The sequence below is a fragment of the Bombina bombina genome, chromosome 5 (assembly GCF_027579735.1).
Source record: "Bombina bombina isolate aBomBom1 chromosome 5, aBomBom1.pri, whole genome shotgun sequence".
Lineage (NCBI taxonomy): Eukaryota > Metazoa > Chordata > Amphibia > Anura > Bombinatoridae > Bombina > Bombina bombina.
This window is the reverse complement of record NC_069503.1, coordinates 126,272,904-126,299,237: the sequence shown is the minus strand read 5'-3', so window position 1 is coordinate 126,299,237 and position 26,334 is coordinate 126,272,904. Positions and strand designations below refer to the sequence as shown.

Here is a 26,334-nt window from a genome sequence, read left to right as displayed (position 1 = left end):
GGATACAGAATAGGTTTCAAATCTCATCCACCCAGGTGCAGATTCCTCTTGTCCAACCTGTCTTCAAGACCAGAAAACTGAGACTTTTCTAGGGTGCGTGAGGGATCTCTCTTCCCTGGGAGTAATTGTACCAGTACCTCTAGCAGATAGAGGTCTGGGGTACTACTCAAACCTGTTTGTGGTCCCAAAGGAGGGTATGTTTTGCCCAATTCTGGACCTAAAGTGCTTAAACAAATTCCTGTTGGTCCCATCGTTCAAGATGGAGACGATAAGGTCCATTCTGCCCTTAGTTCAAGAAGGACAGTTCATGACTACAATAGACTTGAAGGATGCTTACCTTCACGTTCCTATACACAAGGAACACTTCAAGTTTCTAAGATGTGCGTTACTGGACCAGCACTTCCAGTTTTTTGCACTTCCATTTGGTATTGCTACTGCCCCAAGGGTCTTTACGAATGTTTTGGTAGCTCTGCTCACAGTGTTGAGAACCAGAGGTATAGCAGTAGCGCCATACTTAGACAACATCCTGGTTCAGGCACCATCCTGTTGACTGGTATAATACCATTCAAAATATTTTCTTCTTCGATCTCATTGATGGAAGATAAACTTAGAAGAGAGTTCTCTTGTTCTTAGTACTAGGATGAAATTCCTGGTTGCGATAATAGACTCCATATCCATGAGGATATTTCTTACAGACCAGAGACTTTTCAAAATAACTTCCAATTGCCTTGCCCTACAAACCTCCTTAAGGCCCTCTGTGGCCCGGTGTATGCAGGTAATTGGGCTCATGGTGTCCAGCATTGACATTATTCCATATGCCAGATTCCATCTCAGACCTCTTCAGCTGTGCATGCTGAGTCAGTGGTGTTACGGTTGCCTCCAGGCTGGCTGGAAGTTGGACCGTAGAAAAGGATGCTCCTAGCGCTCACCAAAGGATCATCAGCACCGTAGACACCATAACTACTGCGTAGCCACCATAAGTAATGCAGACTTTACGAACCACCGCTGCTGGGCTGGTATCTACCCGTCTGCTCTGCGCCCTGGACTTACGACCAGGCTCCAGTAGGTGAACCTCTTCCTTCTGTAGAGCGAAGCAGGATCAGGAACAAGAGCTCTTACAAGAGCTCAGTAGCTAAGGGAGTATGAAGAGCATAGCAATCCCTCTAGTGATTATAGCTGTCCCCTACAAACATGAGTCAAGGCTGCAAGTTAGAGGGTCAGAAGAGCTCTCAGGTGCTTGAACACCCAGCCTGCTTTTTATTGAGGTTACATGCAAAAAGGACACACTCAGGGGGAGGCATAAAATCCCCAATCACACATTTGGTACATTTAGATAGAGACAACGCCCTTTGACAGGCCACAATAGAATTACATTACTTCAGCAGATAACAAGTTACACACAAGAAAACAATGCAGTCCATCTTATCAACTAGCAGTCTGACTCTGGAGGTGATTAGACAATGGGAATGTTTATCACTAAACTTAATTAGAGCTGATGCCAGCAAACTTGTATTTAGAAAATAGCTTCTTGAAGCTAAACAAAGTTAACTCTTTCAGTTCTGACCGAAGGGTCTGTCACATAGCACTTAATGGTACACAATGAAAACTAATGCTTTTGTAACAGTGCTCCCTTTCTGTGGAACACTCTGCCTGTGTGGTACTTGGTTCAGTAAGCCCTATTTACTGAACCAAGTGGGAGAAAGCCAGGGACAAGTTATTTTACAGGTCTGGGGACATAGTCTTAAAGGGGCATTGTTCACCAAAGTCACAATATGTCCCCAGACGGTTCTTAAAGGGCCATACACACCCAATAAAAGTTAATACGTTTTCAGGGGCACAATCTTCCAGGGGCCATAGTCATGAGGAAGGAGGCTGGCAAATAGGCTTCTCCACAATCCAGGGAAGCAGGGCAATTTTCCATTTAAAGGGCCAGTTACAAATAGCAGTTTGTAACAAGTGGAACAGTGACCACACTGATCTGGCGCAAAAAAATTCTTTGGACAACCGGGCGAATCGCTCTTGGTGGCTCTATTCAGATCACCTGTCCCGATCAACTGTCCCAAGGGACATCCTTCTTGAGACCATCCTGGGAGATATTAACTATGGATGCAAGTCTATCAGGATGGGGAGCTGTGTGGGGTGCCAGGAAGGCACAGGGTCTGTGGACTCGAGGAATCTCTGTCCGATCAACATGAGCGATCTTCAATGCTCTGAAGTCTTGGCCTCTTCTGGGTTCTTCCCAGTTTATCAGATTTTAATCGGACCACATAACCTCAGTGGCTTACATCAACCATCAGGGTGGGACTAGGAGCTCCCTAGCGATGAGGGAAGTATCTTGGATTCTGGAATGGGCGGAGGCCCACAACTGCTCGCTGTCATCGATCCACATTCCGAGTTTGGACAACTGGGAAGCATATTTCCTCAGCAGGCAATCCTTTCATCCAGGGGAATGTTTTCTCCACCCCAAGGTGTTTGCGGAGATTTGCAACAGATGGGGGACGCCGGAGATAGATCTCATAGCGGAGCTAATAGATGCATTAGCAGTGCCTTGGCGGTTCAATCTAGTTTACATTTTTCCACTGTTACCACTTCTTCCTCAGGTAGTGGCACACATCAAGCAGGAGCAAGCCTCGGCAATTCTAATTGCTCCATCGTGGCTGCAAAGGACGTGGTTCACGGACCTGGTGGGGATGTTTTATCTCCTCCATGGAGGTTACCTTGTCGCATGGATCTGCTGGAACAGGGTCCTTTTGTTCATCAGAATCTATATTCTCTGAGGCTGACTGCGTGGAGATTGAATGCTTAGTCCTAGCCAAGAAAGGTTTTTCTGAGAGAGTGATTGATACTCTTATTCAAGCTCGGTCACTCGTCGCATCTATCATAAGATGTGGAGGACCTACTTATTCTGCTGTGAAGAGCGTGGATTTCCCTGGCATAAAGTTAAGGTTGCCAGGATTCTATTGTTTCTCCAGGATGGACTAGAGAAGGGTCTTTCGACCAGTTCCCTGAGGGGACAGATTTCGGCCTTGTCTGTTTTACGGCACAAGAGGCTCTCGGAGCTTCCAGATGTTCAGTCTTTTGTTAAGGCTCAGACCTGTGTTCAGATCTAAGACTCCTCCTTGGAGTCTGAATCTGGTTCTTAAGGTGTTGTAATGGGCTCCGTTTGAGCCTATGCATGAAATTGACATTAAGTTGTTATCCTGGAAGTTTTCTGAGGTTTCTGAGATTGCCGCTTTGCAATGTGAGCCTCCTTATCTAGTGTTCCACTCTGATAAGGCTGTCCTACGTACTAAGTTAAGGTTTCTCCCTAAGGTTTTGTGAGACCGCAACATTAATCCAGAGATTGTGGTTCCTTCCTTGTGTCCTAATCCTCCTCCTTCGAAGGAACGTTTCGGGCCTTGAAGTTTTATCTTCAGGCTACTAAGGATTTTAAACAAACTTCTTTCTTGTTTGTTGCCTATTCTGGGAAGCATAAGGGTCAGAGGGTCTCTTCGACTTCCTTATCCTTTTGGTTGAGGAGTGTTATCTGCTTAGCTTATGAAACAGCGGGACATAAACCTCCTCAGAGAATTATGGCTCATTCTACTAGAACAGTGGCATCCTCTTGGGCCTTTGAGAACGAGACCTCTATGGATCAGATTTGTAAGGCGGCTACCTGGTCGTCCTTACATACTTTTTCTAAATTTTACAAGTTTGATGTTTTTGCTTCAGTTGAAGCAGCCTTCAGGAGAAAGACTTTGCAGGCTGTGGTGCCCTCAGATTAGGGTCTGCCTCTCCTTTTGTCCCTCCCGTTATCATTCAGTGTCCTCTAGAGCTTGGGTATAAGTTTCCCAACAGTAAAGAATGAAGCCGTGAACTCTCCTTATACAGAATTAAATGAAATTATCTGGTAAGCATAATTTATGTTTTTGTGTATTTTAGTTTTCCATGTCTTGACAAAGGGTATTCTAATTCTCTAGTTTGTTGACATGTTTTGCCCTAATATGCCCCTTTCTAACTATGCAATTAACTCCTACAAGGTGGTTAAAAACATAGATAAAGCGCAGTTTGGGATGACATAGCCATTGATTGGCAGCAGTGTATGTATGCTGTATGTTGTCCCCTTTGTGGGGGGTTAAAAAAAAAGTTAAAAAGCAACATTTGTAGGGAAGGGGACATGATCACAGAAAGTGATACAAAGGTGTGAGATGTCCTTATCAGCCAGTAAGCAGTAGTCAGAAGTAAACCACTTATAATGCTACGTTGCTGTAATTCTACGTTACTTAACATGTGTTTAGGAAAAAGAAGTTTCAATCCTGCTCTTTCATGTTCATGACATGTTTTCTATATCTATCTATAAATATTGCCTTTGTAATTTTCTTCATTTCTATGTTTTTGTAGACCGTTCTACCATGGGAGCCTCGCACGTTTCCCCTCTCTGACAGAGACCATAGAGCTCTCCAGAATCTGCCAATAACAACGCCCATCCGAAGCAGAAACAAGCAACCCTCAGAAGTAATGTGGCACCCAGCAAATAAATCTAACATACGGACTGAGAGCATAGACTTTGGCATGTCAACAGAAAACCTCGCCCCCACCTCCAAAGATTCCCCTCTACCCAATAGCATTTCAGTGGTTCGTTTTCGTGCTCACAGCGGTGAAAAAATTGCAAGCCTGGAGTATTTCCCTGCAAGACCAGTCAACAAGAGATGAAACCTCATTCTTTCACTAGATGTGTATGACACCGAGACAACAAAACCCATATACTTTATTTCAGCATCAAGCGCTTAGCTGACTTGCAGGCCCAAGTGGAGCATTAGGGTGCACCATATGTGAGGGGATCCTGGGCTCAGCAGCACGCTGGAGAGGAAGGCCTGTGAAGGGTACAGCACAGAGCAGAGGTGATGTGCTGATCCTCACACTCCGCACTGGCCATGGGAAGGTCACTAGATGTGGATGACACATTTATTACCATTGGCTTCCTGAGGAGTGTAAAGGCAGAGTAGATACATGGGGCAGGCACATGAAGCCAGAAGAGAGTCGAGAGATTTGGAAAATTTAAAGCTATAGAGATTTCTAAAAAATAAAGAAAAAAATAAAGAAAAAAAAATTTGAGTCAGAAAAAGGGCAAAAAAAATTTAAAAGAAAAAAAAATCAGGTTTAACCCCTTAACTGCCAGAGGTGCCTGCACATTGTGCTGCATGCTTTTCTGGCAGTGACAGAGGCTTCAATACACTGTCCAGGCTTCTGTTTGAAGAGAGCTCTTAGCTTCTATACTACTGTTCATCACTGTGTTGCAGAAAGAGAAGCAGATTTCCCAGTATATGTAATGTAATAATCCACAAAGCTTCTGCTTGCCGTCACTCTCGCCACGATGAATGCCCAAGGTTTGCATAGAATGGTGAAGTCTCTTCGTGCAAACACTTTGTGGTGTGAGACGACGAAAAGTTGCGGATTTCCTTCCCTTTTCCCTGTCCCCTGAAAGAATTTCTGTAATTATTTAATGAATGGGAAGAAGTGACTCCTGTCTGAGAATAGCCTGGTGTATATGGATTTATGACATTAGATTAAAGAAATAAATTCAGAATCCTGTTAGACAATCTTGTGGACATTGATTCATTTTTTTTGTTGCATTTTGTTTACAATGAAGCATGTTACATTTGTTCATTGTTTTGGAGAATGATACAGGAGTACACTTTGTTCATTAATATATTTTGTTTCTCTAACACATTTTGTTTCACAATAATGTCTCAAATTTCTAGAGCGATTTTCTAAGGAAAAGAAAAGTACTTAAACCTGTTAAATTTCTGCTAGTTTTTCTTTATTTCATACAGATGTTTTAGAAGCCTTTATCACTATATTATGCAATTACCTGTCAAATCCACCTTTTAACAAATACACACACACACAAATTAAGCTTGCCTTTTGTATGTCTACAGTGTTCTTGTTTTCCACAATACATCGTTATATCAAACTAGGGAGTATGTTGCTGACTTGGGTTTTTTATTATCTTCTCTTAAATGGATACAAAGGTCAAAATTGAAATGTGCATGTGTGCGTTTTAATTTGAAATATAAGCCGTTTTGCATTTTACTTCTATTAGCAAAAATGCTTCTGATAAGTTATTTTTCTGCGGCATAAGCACATATGCTGTGAGGGCCTGTGAACCAGTATTCAAACACCATGTCTGCTCAGAAAGCTGGTGGTGGTGTGTATTGCTTCTGAAGGCGTAATTTATGGCATATATGTTACTACTGACTTTGAGAAGTTGTGGTGTTTTAATACTGGTTCCCAGGCTTTCACAGGATATGTGTATGCTGCAGAAAACGGTAATAACTTTTATTAAAAGCATTTTTTCTAATGGAATTATATTTCAAAAATGCTTCTATTTCATATTGAAATGCCCCTATGCACGTTTCATTTTTGACCTTTCTGTACCTTTAAGTACGCATAGAGGGCCTGCTCAGTTTTGGATATGTTTAAATTATTTTTTTTAAATGTAGGGCTTAAAGCTATATAGATACTTTGTTTAAAGTGATTATAAAGTAGAATGAATTGAAGCCCAGTATTAAAAAATACTTTTAAAAAAGGGGCACTTAATTCATTAAATTTTACAAACACGCTTTTTTCTAATTACTTACCTTTTTTGTTATGGTAAACAGACCGCCGATCCTCCGCCTGCTTCTCCTTCTGTATTTTGCGGATCGATGACTAATCCGGCTCCCTCCAATCATTTCATGCCCCCATTGGAGTCCAGCTCGTGGGGCACGCAACGATTAGAGGAAGCCGGATTCGTCATCAATATGCTAAATACAGAAGGAGAACGTGGGTGGAGAATTGGTGGTCCCTTTACAAGAAAAAAATGCATGTTTTTAAAGTTTAATGAATTAAAGTGCTGTTTTTAAGAGTATTTTTTTTAATACTGGGCTTTAATTCATTATACTTTACAATCACTTTAACAAGATAAGACTGTATTTCACCAAGGCCTGAATTATGCTTCTAGGGTAATATATCCAAGGATTGTGTACAGCCAATTGTGCAAATGAGCATTTTATTTACATCAGAATGTAATAATAAAAAACTGAGTTTCTCCAATGAAGTAATACGCGGGTATTTATAGTTCCATGCCAAAAAAGCTGCAGTTTATTGAAATTAACAATGTAGAGATGCCTGTTTTATAATGTAAATAAAGAATGTTTGCCTAAAAATTAAACATAGGAAGTTTTTTTTTGTATTCTGGATAATGCATCAAAATAGCTTTATGCAGAGGCTTGTGCAACATTCTGTCATACTCCCATAGTGTATACCTTCTAAAGAATCAAACATGCATACATGACACATACATAGTTATATAGTCTCATTCATGAATTTAAAATAATTTAGAAAGGGTTAACCATCCCATAACCATTTTTTTTTGAGGCAAACTACTCACTAGTCCATTTCTGCTTAACTATTTTTTTCATAAATTGATGAGCGACCACAAGCCGTTACATGTGATTAAATGGTCACTAAAGTAAACTGTTTCATGATTCAGATAAAACATGCAATAATAAAAAAAAAAAAAATACTTCAATTATCAAACGTGCATTCTTTTTATATGCAGTTTCTAAGGCTCCAGCTTCTACTGATGTGCAAAAGGGGACACATTATATTCATATGTCCATTTTGTGATTGGCTGATGGCTGTCACAATTATACACATAGAGAAAATTGTATTAACTGAAAATACTTTTTAATGGCAGTGAGCGTTCACAAAATCAAGCATTACCTATGGGAAATGCTCAATCTGGCCACCAGGAGGAGGCAAAGACACCCCAAACAAGCAAATAACCGTCCCACTCCCCCCCCCCCAGTAGTTATATGCCTCGTCTCATGGAGGTTGGCAAAGCAAGGTGCTCTGCTGATTTGAATTTGTTGTCCTCAATGTATTTCCTGCAAGGGAGCCATGTCATTGTCTTAGTAGTGTTTTGGTGAAGTTAAGCTGCTGGATGTCGCAGGGGTGCTGCCAGGCATCCTTCCAGTACATTTATGCTATCTTCCCATATAGGTAACAAGTGTGTTACACTGCTTTCCTTTTCACAGGTCCCTGTTAGTTTCAGGATGGTTTCTGTCAGACCTGGAGCAGCTGTGAATACAGAAGACCTCTGACTGGTAATTTCCAGGAGTTCCCTGAGCCCTCATAAGTTGTCTAATTCAGGGGGATGAGATTTAAACACAGGACATGGGACATTTGGGCCATATTCCTCCAGTGGGTGTGGGCTTGACAGTCTGTGGTATATGGACACCTTTATTTCTCTGTGGGTAATGTGAAAAGGGTGTTTGATGACTTATGTCTGGCGGCAACTTTTCTTTCCCTTATGGGATATTCAGGGAACACATAAATAATCTTTTGCCTGTGCACGGTAACTCAGTTACGCATAGCACAGAGAAATTTCATACAGGAGCAGTACTAATTGCATTCCGAAGCAATCGCTCCATGAGGAAATAGTGCCCAACATTTTAACATTGGTCGGCACTAGGGGGAGTGACTCTCAAAACGGGAGTGTGGAAACGTGGGACTGTTTTGGCGCACTGTTTTCTCAGCTCTGCTGCTTCTCTCAATATTCTGACTCCAGACCTGCAGTAGATCAGTAGTGCTTCATCCAGCAGCAGGGAGGTGTTCTGTTCTGTTAACCCTGACATGCCTGTTCTGCTCCTTCAGCCTTCAAATGCAGTACCTACAACTCCGCTGCCCAGTCTACATCTGTGGTTTTTTCTTCTTAAATGGAAAGAGTCCACAGCTGCAGTCATTACTTTTGGGAATTAAGAACCTGGCCACCAGGAAGAGGCAAAGACACCCCAGCCAAAGGCTTAAATACTCATCCCACTCCACTCATCCCTCAGTCATTCTTTGCCTTTCGTCCCAGGAGGTTGGCAGAGAAGTGTCAGAATTTTTTTTTTTTTTTTTTTTTGTCCCTTATGGAGGGTAGTACTCTTCAGCATGGGACAGGAGTTTTAAGTTGTCCTGTCAGTCTCTGAAAGTTAAGAGTCCGGAGATGCAGGGAGAGTCTTTCTGCGAAACCATCCCAACTCTGATTAACAGCTCCTCAAGCAATCGGCGTTGTCAAACTTCGCTCCGCTTCCTGCTTTCTTCTTTTAAGTCCATGGCGGAGGCGATGCCACTATTCGTCACACTTGAAAGGCCTTGTTCCTGTTCCACAGCGTAGATTCCCTTAAGAGGCTGCATCACCTTTGTGGTTCTAACTATATGACACTCCCTTAGTATCTTGGAATCGAGGGTTAATGTCTCCTCCTGAGGGGGGTTATAATCGTTTGTGATTCAACCTGCTTGTGTGATGTTTATGGGCTCGTGGTTGGAACTTTGAGGCCTTAGGAAGTGACGCAACCTTTTGGTTGGGCGTGCTTTTTTGGATTGTACGGTTCACCTTGTGTTCGGGCGTGGTTCCGTTCCCCATTTACGCATTCCTGTCCGTGTGGCAAATGAATTATTCTAGTCCGCGGGGGTCTGGTCATAGGAGGTGGTGAGTGCCCCAGCCATTGTGGGTGTCAGGTGCCATTTTTGTCCAATACATACTTTAGTCCATATTGATATTCCTTTATCCAGTTATAGAGGATTCTGATGCTGAGACTGCTCATTTCTGATTCAGTTACAGAGGATTCTGATACCAATACTGTTTTGATTTCAGTTTCTGTGTCAGGTGATGACTCCGGATTGGCCTCGTTGACACATGTCAACCAGTTTTGTTCCTTATGCCATATTAGAGGGACTGCTGAGCCATCCGCCTCTGGGGGCCCTGTTCTCCAGGAGGCATGCAGGTAACCCACTTTATTGTTCCTCCATGCAGGGTGGCATGTTTTCCCCCCCCCCCCCCCCCCCCCAGAGGTTGCAGCACGTTTTCGCTTCCAAATAATGTTAGCGATGGAGTCCAGACTGCAGAGTCCAGAAGTTTATTTGAGATTGTGCTCGTGCCCTATTGTCCCGGGTCTTCTGCCTTGGGTTGGGCCTCTACAGTTTCCCACGGGTGTAACTTTTCTGGAGTGTTGTTACAGGATTGCGCGGCTTAGCGTGTTGCTTAGACATCTTTTTCAGTTATTGAACGACCCTATCGTTAACAGATATTTCAGTCTGATAATTCGAATGGTGCACCTCATTAGACATGGATGGTTATCTCCTGTTTCGGTATCCGATGGGATGTCTTTTGTTTGTTTCCTTCAGGAACCATCTGCTGATCGATACTTTGGTACTTCTCCGGAAGTTGTTTAGACACGTTAGTCCTATGTTTAATAATGTCTGTTTTTCCCCTATGTGGAAGAATTTATGCAGCTTGTCGGTTAGGACCCTGAATGCAGGCTGGTCCTGTCGGGTTCGTTTGGTTTTGTGGCTGTTCAGACACGTGGCACTGTTTTTTGCTGGACTGGTTCGGTAGTAGCGCTGAGTGCTCAAGTTATCGTTTTTTGTGGGTTTTTGAAAAGATTTTTGAAACCTGTTGCAGATTTTAGCACCTTAAGGGGGGTGTGTGTAAGCTGTTTCTAGTGTATCTAGATACGATTTACTCTGGGCACGTAGGGTCTGTCTGAATTATGAGACCTATGAGTCTTCTTCCATTGTCTCCGGGTGGTTAGGTCTCCTTTTGGGGATCTGTGTTCCGGACATTGGTTGATCCCTGTAGGGACTTGCTTAGCTTGGGGTTTCGCGGAGCTGGGAAGGTTTAGCACCTTTTTCTCCTCTGTGTGCAGGTGATGGGGAGACTAGCCCTGCTAGTAGGGTTTTGGGAACTAGAAGTATCACTTCTGTTGTCCTGAGGCCTTCTGAAGTCCCTTCATTTGATTTCTAGCCTTGTTCCCTGGAGATTTGGACTTTATCTAGGGGTAGTTCCTTCCTTGGTCGGGGCTTTCGAGTTCTCTTCGCAGTCCGGATTCTCTTGATATGCTTCATTCCCTTTGTCTGTTTTTTTGGCCAGTTGGGTTGTTTAGTTCCAGGGTATAGTTGCCTGAAATTGGGTAATAATAACTATTACTATTCAGCTGCCGATTTGGTTAATTCCGAGAGCGAGCGCTGAAAAAGCGATTTGAGTCCCACTGGGAGAAAGGCGCTATATAAATACTAGTTATTATATTATAACTATTAGGTTTCCGGACCTGTTTTTCTCCTGAGACTTCCTCTTTCTGTGACTTCGCTCCTGTCCCAGTTTTGGGTTGTTTTGGATCTCAGGGCTGGTCGGGATGTTCCACGATGGTGGGAACTGGAGCTATATCCTTGCTCCATGTAATGGACCATGTCAGGGGCGCCTCAAGAATGTGTGTTTCTACCCGGCTGCTGGCGCTGGATTCTAGTTTCTGTTGTTCCTTGGGTTGTATTCCCCTGTTATTTTGCCAGTGTACCCGTGGATTATCTGCTCTGCAGGCGAATGGGTTGGCTGTGCCTCTGTTGGGTGAGCTACTTGTGAGGGTGTCCTATCTAGGACATTTGCGGGATCTTCCCATTTAGCCGGTGGCTTGAAGGTGGTTATTGCTCTTCCAGCATCTTCCCTTTTTCTTTAGGGGGACAGTCTCTTCCTAGGGAGACAGAGTCTTTACTTGGGGCTTCTTCTGGTCAGGAAGTGGAAGGTGGACTTGGTTCCACCTGGAACCTTGTTGGTTCCATGTCAGACTGTGGGGCCTGTTTGATAGATCTTAGGTCTATGGCCTTGTCTGGTTTCAGAGTAGGGTTGTACTTGTACTCTGGGGGTATGGCTCTGCCACCTTTACGCTCGTTCCTGTACCAGTTTTGGGATTTTTGTTCCCTTATATTGGTGGCCCAGCTGGGTCTGCAAGTCAAGATGCCCGAGCTGTATATGGGTCACAGTATCCTTTGGGATGTGTGAGCTTGCTGAGTCTATTCTAATAGCTCAGTCTGCTGGGAGATGGTTTTTTCCTTGCTCCTTTGACAGGAGACGGTTTCCTCTTCCTTTGGTTTCTGAGGGTATTCTCTCCTCGGGGGGCCTTGATGGAAGCTTTGTGTTCCCCTTTTTAGGGACCTGTGAGTAGGTCCGGCGGCGCGGCTTGGGTTGCCTGGAGGGTGCCCTCTGTCGGGGGCTGTTTTGTGCGTTCTGTTTTTTTTTATGACTGCTGCTTCCTCTTCCTTGCAAGCTTCCTCTGTGTCGTCCTGTTAGGGACTCTGTGTTCTCGAACTTGGGGTTGCACGCTCTTTCACGGTCGAATGCTTGGGTATTTTAGGACAGGCGCTGGGAGGTTTTTGCCTCTTTAGTTGCGTTCCTTGCTTGCAGGATGTTGGGGAGACGTCTTTTGGTCTCCTTGCCCGGTTTTATCCCGGGTTTCGCTTGGTATAGGCGTGGCCTGCTTCCCATTTTGGGTTCATTTGGTTCTCTGTGTGCTAGGCCCACTCTTGGAGGTGCTGTTTTTGTATTAAGGGGCCTTTCGGTTTCCTCAGTCCTCCTTTGCCTTGTTCCCCTAGGGGATTTCGGCTGCTTTACCTTTCATTTGGTAGGGATGAGTGGGGGGCGGGCGACGGTGTCTCTTGGAGCACTGTTGGCTCAGTCATGTCCGTTTTGCAGTCTCTAGTTTGGCTCTGGACTGGCTGCGAGTCAGTGTCACTGGGGATTTTCCTTTGGAAATTTTTTCTTGGCTTCGGACGAATCTGGATTTTTTATTGGGGTAGAGGTTAAGGCTTGGTGCTCTCAGTATCTATCAGCCGCCTATTGTACCATCCCGTCTTGGCATTCAGTGTCCTCTATAGCTTGTGTATTGTTTCCCCAAAGTAGTGAATGCAGCTGTGGACTCTTTCCATTTAAGAAGAAAAACATAATTTATGCTTACCTGATAATTTCCTTTTCTTCTGATGGAAAGAGTCCACAGCTCCCCACCTGTAATTTTATGTGGGGCGTCCTTATATTCATATACATTTTCACCCTTGTATTTCTTCTACTGTTCCTTGTTCCTAGTCAGAATGACTGGGGATGAGGGGAGTGGGAAGAAGAGTATTTAAGCCTTTGGCTGGGGTGTCTTTGCCTCCTCCTGGTGGCCAGGTTCTTAATTCCCAAAAGTAATGCAGCTGTGGACTCTTTCCATCAGAAGAAAAGAAAATTATCAGGTAAGCATAATTTGTTTTCTTTCATGTAATTGGCAAGAGTCCATGAGCTAGTGATGTATGGGATATACAAGTTTCCCAAACCTCAAAATGCCTATAAATACACCCCCGTTATAAATACACCCACAAGTAAGTTTTTACAAACTTTGCCTCCTATGGAGGTGGTGAAGTAAGTTTGTGATAAGATTTCTACGTTGATAAGCGCTTCTGAGCATTTTGAAGCCCGATTCCTATCAGAGTACAGTGAATGTCAGAGGGATGTGAAGGGAGTATCACCTATTGAATGCAATGGTTTTTCTCGCAGGAGATCTATTTCATAGGTTCTCTGTTATCAGTCGTAGAGATTAATCTCCTACCTCCCTTATTCAGTTCGAAGATATACTCTTATATTCCATTACCTCTACTGATAACTGTTTCAGTACTGCTTTGGCTATCTGCTATATGTGGATAGGTGTCTCAGTAAGTATGTTTTCATTACTTAAGACACTCTCAGCTACGGTTTGGCACTTTATGCATTAATATAAAGTTCTAAATATATGTATTGTACTTATATTTGCCACGAGTCAGATTTATTTATATTTCCTTTTGCAGAATGTCAGTTTCATATTTGGGCAAAAACATATTTAGGAAAATATTTTTCTTACCTGGGGTATAGTCTCTTTTTTTTCAATTGACTGCTTTTTTCACTCAAATTCGCGGGCAAAATTACAAAGTTTTTTGCTTCATTTTTGGCGCGAAGATACGTCCGATGAAGCAAATTAGTAATTTCCGTCTTCTTAGTTGACGCCGACTTCCTTGCACAAGGTTGCGTCTACAATTACGCAATTGTGTCATTTCCGTATGTTGTTAGAGCCCAAAAAAATTCTGTTTGCTTTGTGCATCATACTTGGCACCAAATAATTTCATTATTTAAATCCCCATTCCTATATGCCTCTTTCTATATCAGAGGGCTATGCTGTTTGCATTTTTTTCCCATTCCTGAAACTGCCATATAAGGAAATTGATAATTGTGCTTTATATGTTGTTTTTTCTCTTACATTTGCAAGATGTCTCAATCTGATCCTGTCTCAGAAACCACTGTTGGAACCCTGCTGCCTGATAACAGTTCTACCAAAGCTAAGTGCATTTGTTGTAAATTTGTGGAGATTAAAACTCCAGCTGTGGTATGTAATAGTTGTCATAAGATTTTACATGCAGAGAATGTGTCCATCAGTAATAGTACAATGCCTGTTGTTAAACATCTAATGTACATGATATACTTGTGAATATAAAAGGTTTTATTGCTGACGCGATTCAGAAGGCTTTGTCTGCCATCCCGCCTTCTAATAAACATAAAAGGTCTTTTAAAACTTCTCATAAAGTTGATGAAATTTCAAATGACCGACAACCTACTGAATTATCCTCTGATGAAGATCTATCTGATTCAGAAGATCCTTCCTCAGATATTCACACTGACAAATCTACTTATTTATTTAAATGGAGTATATTCGTTCCTTGTTAAAAGGTGTTGATTACATTGGATTTTGAGGAAACTAGTCCTCTTGATATTAATACTAGTAAACGTTTAAATTGAGTTTATAAACCTCCTGTGGTTACTCCAGAGGATTTTCCAGTTCCTGATGCTATTTCTGATATGATTTCTAAGGAATGGAATAGGCCTGGTACTTCTTTTATTCCTTCAAGGTTTAAAAAATCGTATCCTTTGCCAGCAGTTAGATTGAAGTTTTTGGAAAAGATCCCCAAAGTTGATGGGGCTATTTGTACTACTATTCCTATGGAAGATAGTACTTCTTTTAAAGACCCTTTAGATAGGAAACTTGAATCTTATCTAAGGAAAGCTTATTTATATTCTGGCTATCTTCTCAGGCCTGCCATTTCTATGGCTGATGTTGCAGCTGCATCAACTTTTTGGTTGGAAAGTTTAGCGCAACAGGAAATAGATCCTGATTTGTCTAGCATTGCTTGCTTCAACATGCTAATCATTTTATCTGCGATGCCATTTCTTTCATGTAATTAGCAAGAGTCCATGAGCTAGTGACGTATGGGATATACATTCCTACCAGGAGGGGCAAAGTTTCCCAAACCTCAAAATGCCTATAAATACACCCCTCACCACACCCACGAATCAGTTTTACAAACTTTGCCTCCTATGGAGGTGGTGAAGTAAGTTTGTGCTAGATTCTACGTTGATATGCGCTCTGCAACAGGTTGGAGCCCGGTTTTCCTCTCAGCGTGCAGTGAATGTCAGAGGGATGTGAGGAGAGTATTGCCTATTTGAATGCAATGATCTCCTTCTACGGGGGGTCTATTTCATAGGTTCTCTGTTATCGGTCGTAGAGATTCATCTCTTTACCTCCCTTTTCAGATCGACGATATACTCTTATATATATATATATATATACCATTACCTCTGCTGATTTTCGTTTCAGTACTGGTTTGGCTTTCTACAACATGTAGACGAGTGTCCTGGGGTAAGTAAGTCTTATTTTCTGTGACACACTAAGCTATGGTTGGGCACTTTTTTATAAAGTTCTAAATATATGTATTCAAACATTTATTTGCCTTGACTCAGGATGTTCAACATTCCTTATTTTCAGACAGTCAGTTTCATATTTGGGATAATGCATTTGAATCAATCATTTTTTTTTACCTTAAAAATTTGACTTTTTCCCTGTGGGCTGTTAGGCTCGCGGGGGCTGAAAATGCTTCATTTTATTGCGTCATTCTTGGCGCAGACTTTTTTGGCGCAAAAAAATCTTTTCTGTTTCCGGCGTCATACGTGTCGCCGGAAGTTGCGTCATTTTTTGCCGTTCTTTTGCGCCAAAAATGTCGGCGTTCCGGATGTGGCGTCATTTTTGGCGCCAAATAATGTGGGCGCCTTATTTGGCGCTAAAAAAAATATGGGCGTCGCTTTTGTCTCCACATTATTTAAGTCTCATTTTTCATTGCTTCTGGTTGCTAGAAGCTTGTTCTTTGGCATTTTTTCCCATTTCTAAAACTGTCATTTAAGGAATTTGATCAATTTTGCTTTATATGTTGTTTTTTCTCTTACATATTGCAAGATGTCTCATGTTGCATCTGAGTCAGAAGATACTTCAGGAAAATCGCTGCCTGGTGCTGGAACTACCAAAGCTAAGTGTATCTGCTGTAAACTTTTGGTAGCTGTTCCTCCAGCTGTTGTTTGTATTAAATGTCATGACAAACTTGTTAATGCAGAAAATATTTCCTTTAGTAAAATACCATTACCTGTTGCAGTTCCATCAACATCTAATGTTCAGAGTGTTCCTGATAACATAAGAGATTTTGTTTCTGAATCTATTAAGAAGGCTATGTCTGTTATTCCTCCTTCTAGTAAACATAAAAAGTCTTTTAAAACTTCTCTTTATCCAGATGAATTTTTAAATGAACGTCATCATTCTGATTCTAATGATTCTTCTGGTTCAGAGGATTCTGTTTCAGAGGTTGATGCTGATAAATCTTCATATTTATTTAAAATGGAATTTATTCGTTCTTTACTTAAAGAAGTCCTAATTGCATTAGAAATTGAGGATTCTGGTCCCCTTGATACTAAATCTAAACGTTTAGACAAGGTCTTTAAATCTCCTGTAGTTATTCCAGAAGTTTTTCCTGTTCCTGGTGCTATTTCTCAAGTAATTTCCAGGGAATGGAATAATTTGGGTAATTCATTTACTCCTTCTAAACGTTTTAAGCAATTATATCCTGTGCCGTCTGACAGATTAGAGTTTTGGGACAAAATCCCTAAAGTTGATGGGGCTATCTCTACCCTTTCTAAACGTACTACTATTCCTACGGCAGATGGTACTTCCTTTAAGGATCCTTTAGATAGGAAAATTGAATCCTTTCTAAGAAAAGCTTATTTGTGTTCAGGTTATCTTCTTAGACCTGCTATATCTTTGGCGGATGTTGCTGCAGCTTCAACTTTTTGGTTGGAAACTTTAGCGCAACAAGAAACAGATCATGATTCTCATAACATTATTATTCTTCTTCAACATGCTAATAATTTTATCTGTGATGCCATTTTTGATATTATCAGAGTTGATGTCAGGTTTATGTCTCTAGCTATTTTAGCTAGAAGAGCTTTATGGCTTAAAACTTGGAATGCTGATATGTCTTCTAAATCGACTCTACTTTCCCTTTCTTTCCAGGGTAATAAATTATTTGGTTCTCAGTTGGATTCTATTATCTCAACTGTTACTGGTGGGAAAGGAACTTTTTTACCACAGGATAAAAAATCTAAGGGTAAAACAGGGCTAATAATCGTTTTCGTTCCTTTCGTTTCAACAAAGAACAAAAGCCTGATCCTTCATCCTCAGGAGCAGTTTCAGTTTGGAAACCATCTCCAGTCTGGAATAAATCCAAGCCTTCTAGAAAAGCAAAGCCAGCTTCTAAGTCCACATGAAGGTGCGGCCCTCATTCCAGCTCAGCTGGTAGGGGGCAGATTACGTTTTTTCAAAGAAATTTTGATCAATTCTGTTCACAATCTTTGGATTCAGAACATTATTTCAGAAGGGTACAGAATTGGTTTCAAGATAAGATCTCCTGCAAAGAGATTTTTTCTTTCCCGTGGAGTAATTATGCCAGTTCCAGTTCTGGAACAGGGGCTGGGGTTTTATTCGAATCTCTTCATTGTACCAAAGAAGGAGAATTCCTTCAGACCAGTTCTGGATCTAAAAATATTGAATCGTTATGTAAGGATACCAACATTCAAAATGGTAACTGTAAGGACTATCCTGCCTTTTGTTCAGCAAGGGCATTATATGTCTACAATAGATTTACAGGATGCATATCTGCATATTCCGATTCATCCAGATCACTATCAGTTCCTGAGATTCTCTTTTCTGGACAAGCATTACCAGTTTGTGGCTCTGCCGTTTGGCCTAGCTACAGCTCCAAGAATTTTTACAAAGGTTCTCGGTGCCCTTCTGTCTGTAATCAGAGAACAGGGTATTGTGGTATTTCCTTATTTGGACGATATCTTGGTACTTGCTCAGTCTTTACATTTAGCAGAATCTCATACGAATCGACTTGTGTTGTTTCTTCAAGATCATGGTTGGAGGATCAATTCACTAAAAAGTTCATTGATTCCTCAGACAAGGGTAACCTTTCTGGGTTTCCATATAGATTCAGTGTCCATGACTCTGTCTTTGACAGACAAGAGACGTCTAAAATTGATTTCGGCTTGTCGAAACCTTCAGTCACAATCATTCCCTTCGGTAGCCTTATTCATGGAAATTCTAGGTCTTATGACTGCTGCATCGGACGCGATCCCCTTTGCTCGTTTTCACATGCGACCTCTTCAGCTCTGTATGCTGAATCAATGGTGCAGGGATTACACAAAGATATCTCAATTAATATCTTTAAAACCGATTGTACGACACTCTCTGACATGGTGGACAGATCACCATCGTTTAATTCAGGGGGCTTCTTTTTTTCTTCCGACCTGGACTGTAATTTCAACAGATGCAAGTCTTACAGGTTGGGGAGCTGTGTGGGGATCTCTGACGGCACAAGGAGTTTGGGAATCTCAGGAGGTGAGATTACCGATTAATATTTTGGAACTCCGTGCAATTTTCAGAGCTCTTCAGTCTTGGCCTCTTCTGAAGAGAGAATCGTTCATTTGTTTTCAGACAGACAATGTCACAACTGTGGCATACATCAATCATCAAGGAGGGACTCACAGTCCTCTGGCTATGAAAGAAGTATCTCGAATTCTGGTTTGGGCGGAATCCAGCTCCTGTCTAATCTCTGCGGTTCATATCCCAGGTATAGACAATTGGGAAGCGGATTATCTCAGTCGCCAAACGTTGCATGCGGGCGAATGGTCTCTTCACCCAGAGGTATTTCTTCAGATTGTTCAAATGTGGGAGCTTCCAGAAATAGATCTGATGGCGTCTCATCTAAACAAGAAACTTCCAAGGTATCTGTCCAGATCCCGGGATCCTCAGGCGGAAGCAGTGGATGCATTATCACTTCCTTGGAAGTATCATCCTGCCTATATCTTTCCGCCTCTAGTTCTTCTTCCAAGAGTAATCTCCAAGATTCTGAAGGAATGCTCGTTTGTTCTGCTGGTATCTCCGGCATGTTCTCACAGGTTTTGGTATGCGGATCTTGTCCGGATGGCCTCTTGCCATCCGTGGACTCTTCCGCTAAGACCAGACCTTCTGTCGCAAGGTCCTTTTTTCCATCAGGATCTCAAATCCTTAAATTTAAAGGTATGGAGATTGAACGCTTGATTCTTGGTCAAAGAGGTTTCTCTGACTCTGTGATTAATACTATGTTACAGGCTCGTAAATCTGTATCTAGAGAGATATATTATAGAGTCTGGAAGACTTATATTTCTTGGTGTCTTTCTCATCATTTTTCTTGGCATTCTTTTAGAATTCCGAGAATTTTACAGTTTCTTCAGGATGGTTTAGATAAAGGTTTATCCGCAAGTTCTTTGAAAGGACAAATCTCTGCTCTTTCTGTTCTTTTTCACAGAAAGATTGCTAATCTTCCTGATATTCATTGTTTTGTACAAGCTTTGGTTCGTATAAAACCTGTCATTAAGTCAATTTCTCCTCCTTGGAGTTTGAATTTGGTTCTGGGGGCTCTTCAAGCTCCTCCTTTTGAACCCATGCATTCATTGGACATTAAATTACTTTCTTGGAAAGTTTTGTTCCTTTTGGCGATCTCTTCTGCCAGAAGAGTCTCTGAATTATCTGCTCTTTCTTGTGAGTCTCCTTTTCTGATTTTTCATCAGGATAAGGCGGTGTTGCGAACTTCTTTTGAATTTTTACCTAAGGTTGTGAATTCCAACAACATTAGTAGAGAAATTGTGGTTCCCTCATTATGTCCTAATCCTAAGAATTCTAAGGAGAAATCGTTGCATTCTTTGGATGTTGTTAGAGCTTTGAAATATTATGTTGAAGCTACTAAGTCTTTCCGAAAGACTTCTAGTCTATTTATCTTTTCCGGTTCTAGAAAAGGCCAGAAAGCTTCTGCCATTTCTTTGGCATCTTGGTTGAAATCTTTAATTCATCATGCCTATGTCGAGTCGGGTAAAACTCTGCCTCAAAGGATTACAGCTCATTCTACTAGGTCAGTTTCTACTTCCTGGGCGTTTAGGAATGAAGCTTCGGTTGATCAGATTTGCAAAGCAGCAACTTGGTCCTCTTTGCATACTTTTACTAAATTCTACCATTTTGATGTATTTTCTTCTTCTGAAGCAGTTTTTGGTAGAAAAGTATTTCAGGCAGCGGTTTCAGTTTGAATCTTCTGTTTGTTTTTCATTAAACTTTATTTTGGGTGTGGATTATTTTCAGCAGGAATTGGCTGTCTTTATTTTATCCCTCCCTCTCTAGTGACTCTTGCGTGGAAAGATCCACATCTTGGGTAGTCATTATCCCATACCTCACTAGCTCATGGACTCTTGCTAATTACATGAAAGAAAACATAATTTATGTAAGAACTTACCTGATAAATTCATTTCTTTCATATTAGCAAGAGTCCATGAGGCCCACCCTTTTTTGTGGTGGTTATGATTTTTTTGTATGAAGAACAATTATTCCAATTCCTTATTTTTTATGCTTTCGCACTTTTTTCTTATCACCCCACTTCTTGGCTATTTGTTAAACTGATTTGTGGGTGTGGTGAGGGGTGTATTTATAGGCATTTTGAGGTTTGGGAAACTTTGCCCCTCCTGGTAGGAATGTATATCCCATACGTCACTAGCTCATGGACTCTTGCTAATATGAAAGAAATGAATTTATCAGGTAAGTTCTTACATAAATTGTTTTTTTATATCAAAATTGATGTTAAATCTATGTCTTTAGCTAGAAGAGCTTTGTGGCTCAAATATTGGAATGCTGACATGGTATCTAAGTCTACAACAACTGTCACTGGGGGGGGGGGAGTATTTTTTCCTCAGGATAAAAGACCCTAAGGGTGGTAAATCTAAAGCTTCTAACCGTTTTCATTCCTTTCGACAAAATAAGGAACAGAAACCTAATCCTTCCCCCAAAGAATCTGGTTCCAATTGGAAACCTTCAAGTTGGAGTAAATCCAAACCGTTTAAGAAACCAAAGCCAGCCCCCAAATCTGCATGAAAGGTGCAGCCCTCATTCCAGCTCTGCTGGTAGAGGGCAGATTAACATTCTTCCAAAACATTTAGGCAGATTCTGTCCAAAATCAATGGATTCAGAGTATTGTCTCTCAAGGACACCGAATAGGATTCAGAGTAAGACCTCCTGTGAGAAGATTTTTTTCTCACGCATCCCAGCAGTAAAGGCTCAGGCTTTTCTGAAGTGTGTTTCAGACCTGGAGCTTTCAGGGGAAAACATACCTGTTCCGTTTCAGGAACGGTCTGGGGTTTTATTCAAATCTATTCATTGTCCCAAAGAAAGAAAATTCATTCAGGCCAGTTCTGGATCTGAAAATTTTTAATCGTTTTGTAAGAGTGCCAACATTCAAAATGGTGACTATAAGGACTATTCTGCCTTTTGTTCAGCAAGGGCATAATATGTCCACAATAGACTTACAGGATGCATATTTTCATATTCCAATTCATCCAGACCACTATCAGTTTCTGATATTCTCTTTTCTAGACAGGCATTAAAAATTTGTTGCTCTTCCATTTGGCCTACCGACAGATCCAAGAATATTTTCAAAGGTGCTCGGTGCCCTACTCTCTGTAATCCGAGAACGGGGTATTGTGGTGTTTCCTTATTTGGACGATATCTTGGTACTAGCTCAGACTTTACATTCTTCAGAATCTCACACGAATCAACTAGTGTTGTTGTTTCTTCAAAGACATGGTTGGAGGATCAATTTACCAAAAAGTTCTTTGATTCCTAAGACAAGGGTCACCTTTTTAGGTCTCCAGATAGTTTGTGTCCATGACTCTCGAACAGACAAGAGACGATTACAATTGGTTTCAGCTTGACCCGATCCACTTTGCTCGTTTTCAAATGAGACCTCTCCAGCTTTGTATGCTGAAACAATGGTGCAGGGATTATACAAAGATATCACAATTAATATCCTTAAATCCCAATGTTCAACTCTCTCTGACTTGGTGGTTAGATTACCATTGTATAGTTCAACTGGCCTCCTTTGTTCGTCCAACCTGGACTGTGATCACAACAGATGCAAATCTTTCAGGTTGGGGAGCTGTCTGGGGATCTCTGACCGCACAAAGGGTTTGGAAATCTCAAGAGGCGAGGTTACCAATCAATATTTTAGAACTCAGTGCTATTTTCAGGGCTCTTCAGGTTTGGCCTCTGTTGAAGAGAGAACCGTTCATTTGTTTTCAGAAAGACGATATCACAACTGTGGCATATGTCAATCATCAGGGTGGGACTCACAGTCCCCAAGCTATGAAAGAAGTATATCGGATACTTGCTTGGGTGGAATCCAGCTCCTGTCTAGTTTCTGCGGTTCATATCCCAGGTATAGACAATTGGGAAGTGGATTATCTCAGCCGTCAGACTTTACATCCGGGGGAGTGGTCACTCCATCCAGATGTGTTTTCTCAGATTGTTCAGATGTGGGGTCTTCCAGAAATATATCTGATGGCTTCCCATCTAAACAAGAAACTACCCAGGTACCTGTCCAGTTCCAGGGATCCTCAGGCGGAAGCGATTGATGCGTTAACAGTTCCTTGGTGTTACCAACCTGTTTATATTTCCCCCTCTAGTTCTTCTTCCAAGAGTGATCTCCAAAATCATCATGGAACAATAGTTTGTGTTGCTGGTTGCTCCAGCATGGCCTCACATGTTTTGGTATGCGGATCTTGTTCGGATGTCCAGTTGCCATACTTGGACACTTCCATTAAGGCCAGACCTTCTGTCTCAAGGTCCGTTTTTCCATCAGGATCTCAAATCATTAAATTTGAAGGTATGGAAATTGAATGCCTAGTGCTTAGTCATAGATGTGTCTCTGACTCAACGATTAATACTATGTTACAGGCTTGTAAATCTGTTTCTAGGAAGATTTATTATCGAGTTTTGAAGACATATTTCATGGTGTTACTTATCATAAATTCTCCTGGCATTCTTTTAGAATTCCTAGAATTTTACAGTTTCTTCAGGATGGTTTGGATAAGGGTTTGTCTGCAAGTTCCTTGAAGGAACTATCTTGCTCTTTCTGTTTTATTTCACAGAAAGATTGCTAAGCTTCCTGATATTCACTGTTTTGTACAGGCTTTGGTCCGTATCAAGCCTGTCATTAAATCAATCTCTCCTCCTTGGAGTCTTAATTTGGTTTTGAAGGCTTTACAGGCTCCTCCATTTGAGCCTATGCATTCTTTGGACATTAAACTACTCTCTGGGAAAGTGTTGTTCCTTTTGGCCATCTCTTTTGCTAGAAGAGTTTCCGAATTATCTGCTCTTTCTTGTGAATCTACTTTTCTGATTTTCCATCAGGATAAGGCAGTTTTGCGGACTTCATTTAAATTTCTACCTAAGGTTGTGAATTCTAACAACATTAATAGAGAAATTGTCCCTTCTTTGTGTCCTAATCCTAAGAATTCTTTGGACAGATCCTTAAATTCTTTGGATGTGGTAAGAGCTTTAAAATATTATGTTGAAGCTACTAAAGATTTCAGGAAGTCTTCTAGTCTATTTGTTATCTTTACTGGTTCTAGGAAAGGTTAGAAGTCTTCTGCCATTTCCTTGGCATCTTGGTTAAAGCGTTTGATTCATCAGGCTTATTTGGAGTCGGGTCAGGCCCTGTCTCAGAGAATTACAGCTCATTCTACTAGATCAGTCTCCACTTCGTGGGCTTTTAAGAATGAAGCTTCAATTGATCAGATTTGCAAAGCAGCAACTTGGTCTTCTTTGCATACATTTACTAAATTCTACCGTTTTGATGTATTTGCTTCTTCGGAAGCAGTTTTTGGTAGAAAAGTTTTTCAGGCAGCTGTTTCAGTTTGATTCCTCTGCTTATGTTTGAGTTTTTTCTTTTCATTATGAGAATAAACTTATATTTTGGGTTGTAGATTTATTTATTTTTCAGCAGAGAATTATTTTATCCATCCCTCTCTGGTGACTTTTCTGTGGAGTTCCACATCTTGGGTACTGCTATCCCATACGTCACTAGCTCATGGACTCTTGCCAATTACATGAAAGAAAACATAATTTATGTAAGAACTTACCTGATAAATTCATTTTTCATATTGGCAATAGTCCATGAGACCCACCCTTTTTATGGTGGTTATGATTTTTTGTATAAAGCACATTTATTTCCAAATTCCATTGATGCTTTTTACTCCTTTCTTTATCACCCCACTACTTGGCTATTCGTTAAACTGAATTGTGGGTGTGGTGAGGGGTGTATTTATAGGCATTTTAAGGTTTGGGAAACTTTGCCCCTCCTGGTAGGATTGTATATCCCATACGTCACTAGCTCATGGACTCTTGCCAATATGAAAGAAATGAATTTATCAGGTAAGTTCTTACATAAATTGTTTTCTTTTGCAAGATGTACCGAGTCCACGGATTCATTCTAACTTGTGGGATATTGTCCTTCCTGACAGGAAGTAGCAAAGAGAGCACCACAGCAGAGCTGTCTATATAGCTCCCCCCTTAACTCCACCCTCCAGTCATTCTCTTTGCTGGCACTAAGCAGGAAGGGTAAAGAGAAGAGGTGTTAAACTGTTAGTTTTATTTTATCTTCAATCAAGTGTTTGTTATTTTTAAATGGTTCCGGTGTTGTACTATTTACTCTCAGGCAGGACATAGATGAAGATTTCTGCCTGGAGGAGGATGATCTTAGGATTTGCAACTAAGGTCCACTGCTGTTCCCACATGAGCTGAGGAGTACAGGAAAACTTCAGTGTGAGGAACGGTTTCTTGCTATACAGCAATGAGGTATGTTCAGTCATATTTTCTGCAGAGACTGTGTTAACTCAGAAAGGCTGACAGTGTCCCCATTAGGGGAAGGGTAAGCAGTAATCCTAGTGTTATCAGAGGTTTTTACTTGCTTGCATAAAGGGTTAATTTTTTGTGTGCACTCAGTTTACGTGAATTTGGGACAAACGTTTTTGTGTCTGGGAGTAAAGTTTTCTGTTTTATGGGACATTTGCCTGAGGGTTCTTTGGGGTTGTTTATAACCCACATGGCTTTCAGGTAGGGTTTGTTTGTTTTGTATACTACCCACACAAGATAACAAGGGCACTATTGAGGCAAACTTCTCACCTATTGAAATTTTTCTTGGATACTTTTTGTGTCAGTATCTCTGCATATTCTTTCATGTGAGAAGTGGTGCTAGCATTAATTTACACAAACTTTTGCAAACAATTGGGATTGAAGATCCCTGAAAGAATAATGCTCTAATAGCACTCTATGCCCAGACTTGTTGTAGTAGAGGCAAAAAAGAAATTAAAATTGAACTTTTATTGTTTATTTAAAACATGGGTGAACACACACATTTAAAATTTATAGTCTAACCTTCGTAGCTATATAGCTATATCATGTGAGAACTATTATTAATCAGTATGGCCTTGTAACCATTATTGTTATCTAGTCTCACTGTATAACTGGTACTATTGATCTGGGTTGTTCTATACCTTGGTTAGTGTGATTCTGTTGTTACATTATTCACACTTTACCTAGAGAGTCAAGTTAATATATTGCTTGGCCTCTAGGGCACTGATATAGCTGAGTGGATATATGTACTCTTGTCAGAATAATTCTGACCAACGCCACTTGTTACCAAACACTATATAGTATGCTTACATACATGACTATTTTACTGGAGAATATGCCAATGGCTAATTCTGGAGTGTACTTCTAACAGTGATTAAGTATTAATAAAGCCTCTATCCAACCTAGGTTGTTATTGCTTTATTAAATATGTACATTTGTTATTTATATTGTGTGCTGATCATGCAGTTCTGCACTATGTGGTCACAATTGTCGTTTGTTGACACGGGCTCCTGTATATTTTATTCTAGCATTCAGTTGCTTATGATTTATATACGCTCATGCCTCCGGTATTTGTTACCATTACTTCAATTTTGGACCACTCATAGTATTTGCTGCTGAATTTGCTATGCCCTCATTCGTATGCACACCATTCAATATTTGTATTGTTTTAACCACTTGGTATTGTGTGTTAACCTTTAGTCCTACACCTAGTAGTCACGATTCTCGTGGTTGCTGTATAAATCGTTCTAGTATGTAATAATTTGTGTTACATATACGTTTATGCCTTCGGTATTTATTACCTTAACTAAGGTTTTGAGCCACCTCGAACACTTGCAAATAAATA

The 26,334-nt window shown here is 41.1% G+C and overlaps 1 protein-coding gene across 1 annotated transcript in view; it reads left to right on the top strand.

Annotated features, from left to right (window-relative positions):
• Positions 1–7,192, top strand: part of KANSL1 (KAT8 regulatory NSL complex subunit 1) — a gene marked incomplete in the record, with an annotated part of 533,970 nt that extends 526,778 nt beyond the window's left edge. The window contains 1 exon segment of the mRNA XM_053713685.1: positions 4,381–7,192. Within this exon segment, the coding sequence (XP_053569660.1) occupies positions 4,381–4,692 (312 nt within the window).
• Positions 7,193–26,334: the final 19,142 nt, after the last annotated feature.